Here is a 12,928-nt window from a genome sequence, read left to right as displayed (position 1 = left end):
CATGGGTTGTGCATATATTTTCTTTGGCTAATCCCTTCTTTAAATTCACTTCTTTAAATTTTTATTTTCAGATAAGTGCTTATAACTGCACTATTATATATTTTCTATTATATCATTTAGAATTAAGATATTTTTTAATTGAACCGTTGTAAATTTTAACACAATTTAATAAATTATGCTAGAAGCAATTAGGGGATTTTTCATGTAATGCAGATACATTTCAATTAATATTTTATTAATTTTTAATATTTTAATATTTTAATTTGAAATAATCTCATACATGTAAAAAACACTATAAAATACTACAGCATATTATACGTACCCTTCACCCAATTTCTTAGGTGTTAATAATTTAAACATAACCATTATACAACTAACAAAATTTGGAATATATTTTTCTTATAATCTCTTTAATGTTACTTAATCCATTTACTTTGTTGTTCTTAATCTTCATCCAAGGATATTTTTCCATTGAATTTTAGAGAGAGTCAAGGGAAAGGGAGAGACACATTGATTGGTTGCCTCATGCACATGCTTTGATAGAGACTGGGGATCAAGCCAGCAACTGAGGTACATGCTCTTGACTGGAATCGAACCTGGGACCCTTCAGTCCATGGGCTAATGCTCTATCCACTGAGCAAAACAGGCTGCAGCTTAATTTATTTACTTTTAATCTATATGTGTCTTTATATTTAAAGTGGGTTTTGTTTTTGATTCACCCTCATAATCTGTCTTTTATTTTTTTATTATTAATTCACTGTTACTTTATTTATTTATTTATTCATTCATTTATTTTTTAGATTAGAATAAAAATTTATTCTGGTAAAGAAGTATATATTTTTTATTTGCAAAAGTTGAAAACTCTCCAATGAGTGGGCAGCCCAGAACCTGGATTCCACGGGATCAACCACATGAAGCAAGAGTCTGTCACTTCTTCTTGCCAGGCTTGGGGGCCTTTTTGAGGCCTTGGATCTGTTTCCGAGGAAGCTGATATTCTTCCAGCAACAGCTGGCCGAGGTGGTGGACTTGGTTTCCCTGGATCTGGACCTGCAGGCTGTCCTTAGCCCCAGGGGCAGGAGTGACAGTGGTGCTAGCCTGGCATCGCTGCTGCAGGGTGGCAGCCACTGTGCATGGGTCCAGACTGTAGGTCTCCAAATTCCGGACCACAGTCACCTTTTTATTGGAAACTCTCTGTGCTAGGGTGATGTCAATGGGGCAGATTTTGCCTTTCTTCACAATGGGCTCTTGTCCGGGAAAGGTCACTTGATAGGCAGGCTGCAGTTTTTCCAAACATCTGGTCAGAAGACAGTCCCATGGAAGCTTCATGACTATGTGCTGTTCACTTTTCTCTAAGATGCAGTCACACAGGATGGGATCCAAGTGTACGAGATTTTTGTTGTCTGCATCAACCAGGTCATTTTTCTTGGCATAGTTAATGATGATCATCCGGACCTCACAGCCCTTGAGAATGCTCCCCTTCTTGTGGCCAGACTCCTGGAAGAGCAGGCTCATGCTGTCTGGGACACAGTAGAGGGGTTTTATATCTGGAGGGTGATAGGGCTGTTCCCTGCTACCCTCCTGGATAGTCGGGGAGGTCGGGGAGGGCTCAGGTATGACAAAAGATGTGATCCTGGGGTGTTTCCAGTCCACAGCCACAATGATCTCCACCCCTTTGCTCAGCTCCTTGACCTGTATAATCTGCTCCTGCTGCATTTGCTGCAGGAACTTGGAGAGTTTTTTGTAGCTTGACTTTTTTATGTCCAGTTGCCGTCCTTCAGGGCAGCAGGAGAACACATGGCTACCGAGGAAAGCGCTGGTGAGTAGAGGGAGGTCGGTCTTTTTGACTCGGCACTTCAAAGCATGCAAGAAGCATTGCTGTAGCAGTTCATCCATTTGCTTTTGAAGGGTCTTGCTGTATGCAGGGTCTGGGTTCAGGCCCCTGATGCCAGGGTCTTCTGAAGCTTCTGGTAGGGTCTTGTCCCCACACATCTGCTGATCTTCCCCATTCTCCTCCTCCTTTCTCTCCAGGGTAAGGCACCTCATGTCATCCTGCAGGGTGGGGCCTGCCTGGACAGACCCCTTCTCTTCACTGACATCTGAGGGATCCAGGGCCAGTGGGGCAATGAAAGGTGGAGAGGGCTTGTCTCCAGATCGCCACAAGTGGTCCTTGTAGGTGTGGAGCACAGAGAAGCCCCTTCTCTTCAGGCCTGAAGTCAGCATCTCAAATGTGGATATGGCAGCCACTCCGATGGCCACAGGGGCCCTGTTTCCCACCAAGACAATGGCACAGAGGTCACCCTTCTGTACCTGAGGCAGACCAGCAGGGGGCACCACTATTCCCAGCAGCATCAAATCTGCTCCCCACACCAGTTTTTTGAGCACCAGAGGCCATGTTGTGAATGCTGGTAGAAGATCAGGATATGACCACAGGGTGTACACTGTCGGGTACAGATTTTTCTCCAGTTCAAACAGGACGGGGTTACCACCACTCATGTACACAGTCATGGCATCCCCTCTGTGAGCATACAGCTTCACGATGCTGAGCTCTTCCTTCCCAGGCACCAACTCGGAGGCCTGGTCTGTCCCCAGGGCAGGGAAAGCAGCTGCCACGTCAGCTCGAAGCTTTCTCCTGTCCGATCCCTTGATGGCCATGTTGGACTTGACACAAAAGACCTTGGCAAACATGTGTGCTGGAGTGGCCTTGTTGGGGTCCAGCCCCAGCAGGTCCAGGGGTTCCCAAAGGTGTGGATGGAGTCAGCGAAGAAGCAATGACACGGAGACAGCATTCAGTTGATCAGCAGCCTAGCCAGGTTTTCTAGCCAGGTTCTACAGCCAGGTTCTCTAACCAAGTTCCATAATCTGTCTTTTAATTGGTGCATTTATGCCACTGACTTTCAGAGTGCTTACTGATAGAGTTATTACCATATCAGGTGGCTTCTGCGGCTTCTGGGGTGGGCGTGCCTTGCCTCCCTGGGACCTACCGATCTCCGATCTCGGGTCCCGGGGTGGCAAGGCACTGCTGGCTGCTGGGGGCTTTCTGGGGCAGATGTGCCTTGCCACCCTGGGACCTGCCGATGGGGTCCCGGGGCAGCCTGCCTGCCCTGGATGGCGGCACACTGGCAGTTGGTGCTGTTTCGCCCCGCCTGCAGTATGCAAATTAGCAGCCATCTTTGTTGGCATATCACACTGATTAGCCAATAAGAGGCATAGCAAAGGTATGGTCAATTACCATGTTTGTCTATTATTAGATTAGATATTTACTGGGGTTTTTTTCTTTGTGATTACTATAGGGCTCACAAAATTCATCTTATATTTACAAAGTCTGTTTTAAGATGATGTTGACTTAACTTCCCTCACACACAAACTCTCTATACTTCTCCCTCTTATACACTTTATGTCACTGATGTTACAATTTATGTATTTTATACTGTGTATATAATTATTGTAATTACAGTAATTCTTAAAACTTTGTATTTTAATTTTTATACTAAGATTAAAAGCAAATTATGCATCGCCATTACAGTATTGGAGTATTTCTTCTATGTATTTACCTTAACCAGTGTCTTTATGTTACTATTTAATGTCCTTTCAGTTCAACTTGAAAAATTCCCTCTATGCAGCATATAGAATACTTATGTCTATTCATCCCTTCTGCCAACCTATGCCTTTTAATTAGAAGTGTAATCCATTTACATTTAAAGTAATTACTGGGGCGGGTGGGGATAAGGGGAAGAGATCAACCAAAGGACTTATATGCAAGCATATAGGCCTAACCAATGGACACAGACAACAGGGGGGTGAGGGCATGAGTGGGGGGGAGGGATGGGTGGTAATGTGTGGATAAGGACACATATATAATAACTTCAATAAAAAATTAAAAAAAAGAATACCAGCAGTAAGAGGAACAATAAAACTGTAAGAACAAAAAAAATAAAGCAATTACTGATAAATTAGGATTTACTACTGCCATTTTGCATTTTGTTGCTCTATGTCTTATAGCTTTTTATGTCTATTATTTTTACTATTACTACTTTCTTTTATTATTTAATAATTTTATGGTATCACATTTTGATCCACTTCTGATTTATTTTGTGTTTATTAAATAAAGGCCCAGTGCACGGAATTCGAGCACTGGAGGGGGTTCCCTCAGCCCAGTCTGCCCACTCTCACAGTCCGGGAGCCCTCATGGGATGTCTTACTGATGGCTTAGGCATGCTCTCTGTGGGGAGCGGGCCTAAGCCACAGTCTGGCCTCCCTCTGCAGGAGGCGACTGGTTAATCAGGGGAAGGCACCACCCATGTCACCCTGCTGCTACTGCCACTGCTGGCCGCTGCAGCCACCAAGGTGTTTTCATCAACACGGACTCCAGTCCCTTCATCATGAAAAAATGACAACTTTCTTTAGGCATTTTCAAGATGTCTCTTTCATAGGATATGACTCTTCTTCCTTCCTTCCTTCCTCCCTCCCTCCTTCCCTCCCTCCCTCCCTCCCTCCCTCCCTCTTTCTTTCTTTCTTTCTTTCTTTCTTTCTTTCTTTCTTTCTTTCTTTCTTTCTTTCTTTCTTTCTTTCTTCCTCACCTGAGGATATTTTTCCATTGATATTTAGAGAGCGTGGAAGAGTGAGGGAAAGACAGAGAGAAACCGCAGTGTGAAAGGGACACTTTGATTGGTTGCCTCCTTCATGAGCCCTGACCTGGGCCCCGGCCAGGGAAGAGCCTGCAACTTAAATACATGCCCTTGATCCCAATTGAACCCAGACACTGTGGTCCACAGGCCAAGGTTCTATACACTGAGCCAAACTGGCTAAGGCAGGATATGACATTTATTAACCCCTCCAGCAGCGGACCTACATCTTTTCTTCCAGGAGTGAGGTGGGAAAACCCTAGATCACATTCTTGGATTCTTATTACCCAAGTTACCAAGAACACTGCGAGTGGCATACCAGGAGCTTAGCCAATGAGTGGTCAGAAATGGTGTTTCCTCTTCAGCTCACGAGGCAGGACTGCTGGCACCCCATGGCTAGAGCATCCCCAGCCCCCCCTGTCTGTGTTCACTCCAGGGCAGCCTGAGCCAGTGCAGTGACTTGGGCTGCTCAAGGACCCCTTATCAATGTCCACCCCAAGCCCCCCTATCAGTGTCCTCCCTGGGCCCCACCATCAGTGTCTGCCCCAGGACCCCCTGTCAGTGTCGGCTCAAGGCCACTCCTGTCAGCGTCCACTCCAGGCCCCACCCTGTCAGTCTCCTCCCAAGGCCCTCCCTGTCAGTGTCTGCTCTAAGGTGGCCTGAGCTGGTGCGGCATCTTGGGCTGTCCCAGGCCTTCCTGTCAGTGTCCACCCCAAGCGCCCCCATCAGTGTCTGCCCCAGGACCCCCTGTCAGTGTCCACCCAAGGCCCCCGTTGTCAGTGTCCACCCTAGGCCCCCCATCAGTGTCCACTCTGGGCCTCACCTGCATGCACAGCCTCCTCCTGACTGGTCATGACTATTATGGTGTCTGGGTTAATTAGCATATTACCTCATTATATATATAGACTAGAGGCCCGGTGCACAAAAATTTGTGCACTGGCGCGGGGGGGGGTGTCCCTCAGCCCCACTTGTGCCCTCTCACAGTCTGGGACCCCTCGGGAGATAACGACCTGCTGGCTAAGGCCCACTTCCGGTGGAAGAGGGCAGGCCCAATCCCTAGGTGCCTGCCCTGCAACTCCTGGTCGGGCTCAGAGCAGGGCTGATTGGGGCGTTGGGGCACAGCCCCCTGTCATGCACAGAGTAGGGCGGATCAGGAGGTTGCGATGCCACCCTCAGTCATGCTCAGGGTAGGGCTGATTGGGGGGTTGGGGCGCTGCCCCCTGTCACACTCAAGGCAGGGTCGATGGGGAGGTTGCAGCATCACCCCCTGTCACGCACAGAGCAGCGCGGATCAGGGGGTTGTGGTGCCACCCCTGTCACATACAGAGCCAGCCGATCAGGGGGTTGGGGCACTCCCCCCTATCACACTCAGGGCAGGGCCGATGGGGAGGTTGCAGCTCCACCCCGTCACACACAGAGCAGGGCCCATGGAGGGGTTGGGATGCCGCACCCTGTCACACACAGGGCAGGGCCGATCAGGGGGTTGGGGCACTCCCACCTGTCACACACAGAGCAGGGCCCATGGGGGGGTTGGGGAGCTCCCCCCTATCAGGCACAGAGTAGGGCCAATCAGGGGGTTGGGGCGCCTTCCCCTTTCACGAACAGAGCAGGGCAGATAGGGAGGTTGTGGCCCCGCCCCCTGTCACACACAGAGCCGCAGGGCAATCGGGGGTTTGGGCACTGCCCCCTGTCATGCTGCTCCAGGGACCAGGAGTCCTCCTGGCTCCGCTGATCCCAGTGCTAGGAGGCCTAGTGGCTCCGCTGATCCCAGATTTGGGAGGCCTTGTGGCTCCACTGATCCCAGGCTGAGAGGCCTCTCTGCTCCACTGATCCCAGTGCTGGGAGGCCTCGCTGCTCTGCTGATCCCGGTGCTGGGAGGCATATTACCCTTTTACTATATAGGATAAAGGCCTGGTGCATGGGTGGGGGCTGGCTGGTTTGCCCTGAAGGGTGTCCTGGATCAGGGTGGGGGTCCCGCTTGGGTGCCTGGCCAGCCTGGGTGACGGGATGATGGCTGTTTTCATCTGGTCACACCCCCTTCAGGGTGGGGGTCCCCACTGGGGTGCCTGGCCTGCTTGGATGAGGGGATGATGGCTGTTTGCAGCTGGTCACACTTCCTTCAAGGTGGGGGTCCCCACTGGTGTGCCTGGACAGCCTGGATGAGGGGCTGATGGCTGTTTGCAGCTGGTCACACTTCCTTCAAGGTGGGGGTCCCCACTGGGGTGCCTGGCCAGTCTGGGTGAGGGGCTGAGGGCCGTTTTCAGGCTGGCGGGTGACTGAAGCTCCCAACCTGCCAGAAGCCAGTCCATCCTTGCTGCTTGACACAGTCGCTGAAGGAAAGAAACATCTGCACAGCATATGTTTCAAGGGACCTGGCGTATATAGCATACTGTTCTTAATATGTTTGCTCCCCTTAGAGCTATGTGTTTTAACCAAGGTCACCTCTCCGAGAAAGGTTGTTTCCCCAGGTAGGGATTTTCCCCTGAAGTTAGGGAGGGGATAAAACCCCTTAAATAAGTGCCAGACAGGTAGTTAATCACTTTAACTACAAACAATCACACTTAAGCTACATAATCTTTACTTCCTGGAATGGAGATAAGAAACACCCTAACCTTTGGAATAGAGATTGATAGGATTGGAATCAACTGGTATAAATACAGATGTAACAAGACAACAGGACACAGAACCTGGAGACAGAACCTAGTGAGAGAACCTGGCTGAAGAACCTAGAGACAGAACCTGGCTACAGAACCTGGATAGAACATGGCAAGAGAACCTGACTAGAACCTGGTGACAAAACCTGGCTGGAGAACCTAGCGAGGGAACATGGACACAGAACCTGGCTGGAGATCCTAACCAGAACTTGGCTAGAGATCCGGGCTAGGCTACTGATCAACTGAATGCTGTCTCCGTGTCATTCCTTCTTCGCCGACTCCGTCCACACCTTTGGGGACCCCTGGACCTGCTGGGGTTGGACCCCAGCACCAACCTCTCCTTTTTTCCTTTTTTTTTTATTCTGGGATTTATTTACCTTCTATGGCTATCACTGGAGCTGAGGGCTGGCTTTAGCTGTGAGACCTCAGCTGCTGAAAGCAGGTTTCTGGGCTTTGTTTACCTTCTGTATTTGAAACTTTGTTTCGACTCCAGCTCTGAGATCCCAGCTGGCTGAAAGCAGGTTTCTGGGTTTTGTTTAGCTTCTATATTTGCAACAGTGTTTCTTAGAGAGCAACTCAGAGCCCAGCAGCGGCAGGCGGGGAAACTGGCTTCCTCTGTCACTGGAGCAAGCAAGCCTCCTGTTCATGTCAGTTGTCTGGCTGCCGGCCGCCATCTTGGTTGGCAGTTAATTTGCATATCGCCCTGATTAGCCAATGGGAAGCTTGTCGGAGCTATGGTTAATTACCATGTTTCTCTTTTATTAGATTGGATGTGTTCTTTGTGGTTCCAACTGAGATTATATCTATACTAGAGGCTCAGTGCATGAATTCATGCATGGGGGAGAATGTGGGAGGATGACCAGCCCCGGGAGGGGGGGAGGGACTGTGGGATGTCTGTCTGCTAGCTCTGAGGAGGGAGCCAGCCTTTGTCCCCCCTGGGAAAGGGGCCACATCTGCCATCTCCCACCCCTGGTTCCCAGTCTCAACCTGGAGCCCAAATGCCCTGGCAGGGTCAGGAGAGGAAGTGATGGTTGCTTGGCTAAACGCTGAAGGAATGGACATCAGACGCCAATGCTGCCTAGTCACCAAGTGGTTCCCCGCCTCCCCCCTCCTCCTTCCTTTGCTGTTGCACCACCACGACAGTGGGTGGGCGGCCCCAGGGGAAGGGAGAGGATAGGAGTGAGAAAAACCCTTGTGTCGAGGGCTGAGTTTCAATAGATTGCAGCGAGGGAGCTGCTCTGCTATGTATGAAACCCTGACCCAGAAGCAGGTCATCTAGGAATGCTTTAGCACCAGGGGCTGATGGGTGCCAGCCGGTGCGGGGGAGGGACTGCGGGCAGTTGGCCGGTCATAGGAGGCTGTCTGTGGGAGTGCACTGACCACCAGGGGGCAGCTCCTGCATTGAGCGTCTACCCCCTGGTGGTTAGTACACATCATAGCGACTGGTCAACTGGTCATTCTGGTCATTCGGTTGTAACGGTCACTTAGGCTTTTATATATAGAGAGAGATATAAAAGGCTAGTGACTGACTGTATGTCCATCTGACCATCGGACCAACTGACAGGCCAGTACATAAGATACACACTGGCAATTTAAAAATAAATGTTGACTCATGCATGTGTGATATATATAAAGCTCTTGGAATGAATATTATTAAAATCCCCTGAGAAATTACTTGTAATGGATCTACTATTGAAGCTACCTTTGGAAATTGTATATCTATAGACAATAAAAAAATATATCTAAACATGCAATTCTTTGTCTTAAAAAATGAGCATGTTCATAAATTAAATGAAGAAATTTTGGATATACTCAATGGATATTTTCACACCTATTTGAGTGATGATTCCATTGATTCAATAGATAATGCCAAAAATGAAAATTTTCCCATCAAATTTCTTCTTTTTTGAAAAATAATTTTTTATTAAATAAAACAAAAAAATAATGAAATAAAATAAATGGTAAATTGTCAAAAATCTCTTCTTGCACCCCCACACCCTCTTCCCCCTGAGAATTGTCCCTGATTCTATTACATTCACCAGTTTATTCTGTTCATCAGATTTTTTTATTCATTTGATTTTTAGATCCAATTGTTGATAGATATGCATTTGTTGTCACTTTGTTGTACATAATTTTTCACCTTTACCTTTTTCTTCTTCTTCCTCTTCTTAAAGAATACCCTTCAGAATTTTATATAATACTGGTTTGGGGTGATTAACTCCTTTAGCTATGTCGTGTCTGCAAAGCTCTTTATCTGACCTTCAATTCTAAATAATAGCTTTGTTGGGTAGAGTAATCTTGGTTGTAGATTCTTGCTATTCATCACTTTGAATATTTCTTGCCACTCCCTTCTGGCCTGCATAGTTTCTCTTGAGAAATCAGCTGACAGTCATATGGGTACTCCCTTGTAGGTAACTAACTGTTTTTCTCTTGCTGCTTTTAAGATTCTCTCTCTTTGTCTTTTGCCCTTGGCATTTTAATTTTGATGTGTCTTGGTGTGGTTCTCTTTGGATTCCTCTTGTTTGGGGTTCTATGAACTTCCTGGACTTGTAAGTCTATTTCTTTCACCAAGCAGGGGAAGTTTTCTATCATTATTTCTTCAAATAGGTTTTCAATATCTTGCTTTCTCTTTTCTTCTGGCAATCCCGTAATTCGGATGCTGGTATACTTGAAGTTGTCCCAGAGGTTCCTTACACTATCTTCATATTTTTAGATTCTTTTTGTGCTTGTGGTTAGGTATTTTATGCTTCCTTGTATTTCAAATCTTTGACTTGATCCTTGGGATCCTCTAGTCTACTGTTGAATCTCTGTATATTATTCTTTATTTCCGCCAGTGTATGCTTACTTTCTGACTGGTCCTTTTCCATTTTTTTTGGCATTCTCGCTAAGATCCTTGAAGGTCTCACTAAGTTCCTTGGAGGTTTCTAGAAGATTCTTGAGTAACCTTATAACTGTAGTTTTGAACTCTATATCCAGTAGTTTGCTTTCTTCCATTTCTTTCATTTGCGTCATGTTTCTTTGTCTCTGTATTTTGCCTGCTCCCTTGTGTTTGTTTCTATGTATTGTGCAGCTGCTTAGTATCCTTGAGTTGATAGCGTGGTCTTGTGTGGTAGGTGTCTTATAGGGCCCAGTGCCTCAGATTCCACTATCACCTGAGGTGGACACTCTTGGTGCACCCCTTTGTGGGCTGTGTGCACAGTCTTGTTGTAGTTGAGCCTTGACTGCTGTTGGCATCACTGGGAGGAATTGACCTCCAGGCCAATTGGCTGTGAGGACCAGCTGTGTCTACAATGGAAGAGCTGCTGTGCAGGAGACACCCTTATGGGGCAGGACTTGCTTCAGTGGGGCTTTGGTACTCGCTGAGTCTGCCTGTTGGGTGTGTCACTTATGGATGTGAAGAGTTTTAATCTGGTATGGTCTCACACTGACCACTGAGTACACTGGCTCTTGGATCTCCAAGGAGTTGCAAAGTCAGCCACTGCCTGGGGCCACCCAGTAGGAGCAACAGAGATATCTGCTGATTCCTCCTCTTTGTATCAGGTTTGGAAGTGCCCAGACAAGGCCCAGTTGTGAAGCAAGGCAGGCTGCTGCCGGTGCCAGCCTTGAGCCTTCTTTTGATAGCTTTGGCACTCCCTGACCCAGCTGCAGCATGTTTGACAAATTTTAGGCTGAGAAAGGACAGACCACTCATATGCAAAAGCTGCTGTGCACAACTTGGGTGGAGTTGTAAATTGGGTAGGGCAGAGTCTCTGGGAATCTCCAGGGTGGAGCAAAGAGCAATGACTGCCAGTCAGTCCTGCACCAGGAAGGTCCCAGCACAGGAACAATGATCATTGCGAGCACCTCCATCTGGAAGAAAGCCACCCCCTTGTTCCTGCTCCAATGCCAAACAGTCCAGTTTCTCCCTGTATGTGTCTGGGTCCCCCAGAATCTCATCCAGCACTGGAGCTCAGAGCAAGCCAGAGGTTGTATCTCCAATGAAAAAAGTAGCACACCTGGTGTGCCACGCCTCTGCAACTTCTACCAGTCTCAATGCACTTTTTCCTTTACCTCTCTAGTCGTAGTACTTCCATTCAGCCAGTTTTCCATGGTTCTGGATAATAGTTGTTATGTATTTTAGTTGCAATTTTCATGTGGTTATGGGAGGCAGCAAGTACAGGTATTTACCTATGCTGCCATTTTGGTTCTCTCCTCTATTTTTGATGTTTTTGTTGGAAGATCTATCCTATGATATCAGTGGGGTGTTAACATGTTCTACTAAGTTTGTGTTGCTGTTGATCTCTCCCTTAAAGTTCTCTAGAAGTTTTGTTTTGTTTTGTTTTTAATATATTTAGGTGCTCCTATATTGGGTGCATATATGTTTACCATGGTTATAGCCTCCTCTGGAATCTATCCCTTTAGTATTATGTAGTGACCTTTGTTTCCTCTTATTATGGCTTTCATTTTGAAGTCTATTTTGTCAGATATGAGTATTGGTATTCCAGCTTCTTTTTTTTATTCCATTTTCATAGAAAAATTTTTCCATCAATTTACTTTCACCCTTTGTGAGTGCTTTGTTCTGAGGTGGGTTTCTTGTAGACATCATATATATTGGTAATACTTTATTAATCATTCAGCTGCCCTATGTCTTCTGATGGACACATTTAATCCATTTACATTTAAGGTTATTATTGATAGGTACTTATGTATTGCCACTTTCATTCTTTTTTTGTTGTTTAAAGTATTACATGTCTCCTTTTTCCCCCATCGACCCCTCCCAGCCACTCCCATGCCCTAGGACAAGCCCCCAACACCCCAGTGCCCTTTCCCATTAGTTATGCATGAACACAAGTCCTTTGATTGATCTCTTACACACACTCTCAACACTTTTATTCTTTATGCCTATGTTCCTCTTTTTTTCTCTGTTCTTTTCTTTTTCTTACATCAGTCCCTTTAGTATTTCTTGTAGTGCTGGTTTGGTCATAATAAATTCCTTTATCTTTTTTCTTCCTCTAGGAAACTCTTTATTTCACCTTCAATTTTGAATTATAGTTTTGCTAGATAGAATAGTCTTGGTTTCAGATCCTTGCTTTTCATTACTTTGAATATTTAATGCCATTCCCTTCAGACCTGTAGTGTTTCTGTTGAGAAATCGGCTGGCAGTCTTATAGGAGCTCCCTTGCAGGTAACTGACTATCTCTTATTTCCTGCCCTTGAGATTCTTTCTTTGTCTTTAATGTTTGCCATTTTAATTGTGATATGTCTGGCTGAGGCTCTTTTTGTGTTCATTTTAATCAGGACTCTCTGTGCTTTGTAAACTTGAGAGACTTTTGCTTCATCAAGTTAGGGAAGTTTCCTGTTAATATTCCTTTGCACAGGTTCTCTATCCCTTGCTCACTTTCTTCTCCCTCTGGTACCCATATGATGCAGAAGTTGCTTCATTTCATGTTGTCCCACAATTCCTTTAACCTTTCCTAGTGCTTTTTATGTGTTTTTTGTTTGTTTTTCCTGCTCTAATTGAATGATTTTTTTTTGCCTTGCTTCTAATTTGTTGTTTCTGTCTTCAGCTTCTTTTAAACTACTATTGATTCCCTCCAGGGTATTCTTTAGCTCAGCTATGTCATTCTTCATTTCCAATTGTTTCTTATTCATGGTTTCCATATCTATTTTTAT

At 46.3% G+C, this 12,928-nt stretch overlaps 1 protein-coding gene across 3 annotated transcripts; it reads right to left on the bottom strand.

The window, feature by feature from the left end:
* Positions 1-893: 893 nt before the first annotated feature.
* LOC132224026 (eukaryotic translation initiation factor 2D-like) lies at positions 894-2,700 on the bottom strand. 3 transcript variants are annotated; one of them, XM_059679097.1, is made up of 2 exons: positions 2,498-2,682; positions 894-2,263 (listed from the first exon to the last, which is right to left on the bottom strand). In XM_059679097.1, exons 1-2 carry the CDS (start codon positions 2,650-2,652, stop codon positions 928-930), a joined length of 1,491 nt encoding a protein of 496 aa, XP_059535080.1. In that variant the 5' UTR covers positions 2,653-2,682; the 3' UTR covers positions 894-927. The 3 variants fall into 3 exon arrangements, with proteins under 3 accessions (XP_059535080.1, XP_059535081.1, XP_059535079.1); XM_059679098.1 differs by having other exon boundaries at positions 894-2,438; positions 2,498-2,616; XM_059679096.1 differs by having other exon boundaries at positions 894-2,700.
* Between the last annotated feature and the right edge of the window lie 10,228 nt (positions 2,701-12,928).

This window comes from Myotis daubentonii, chromosome X (genome assembly GCF_963259705.1).
Source record: "Myotis daubentonii chromosome X, mMyoDau2.1, whole genome shotgun sequence".
In the NCBI taxonomy this organism is placed as follows: domain Eukaryota; kingdom Metazoa; phylum Chordata; class Mammalia; order Chiroptera; family Vespertilionidae; genus Myotis; species Myotis daubentonii.
This window is presented reverse-complemented; position numbering and strand designations above follow the sequence as displayed.

Coding starts and splice junctions, on each gene's coding strand:
- LOC132224026 (XM_059679096.1), bottom strand. CDS start 2,685: ATGTTTGCCAAGGTCTTTTGTGTCAAGTCCAACATGGCCATCAAGGGA.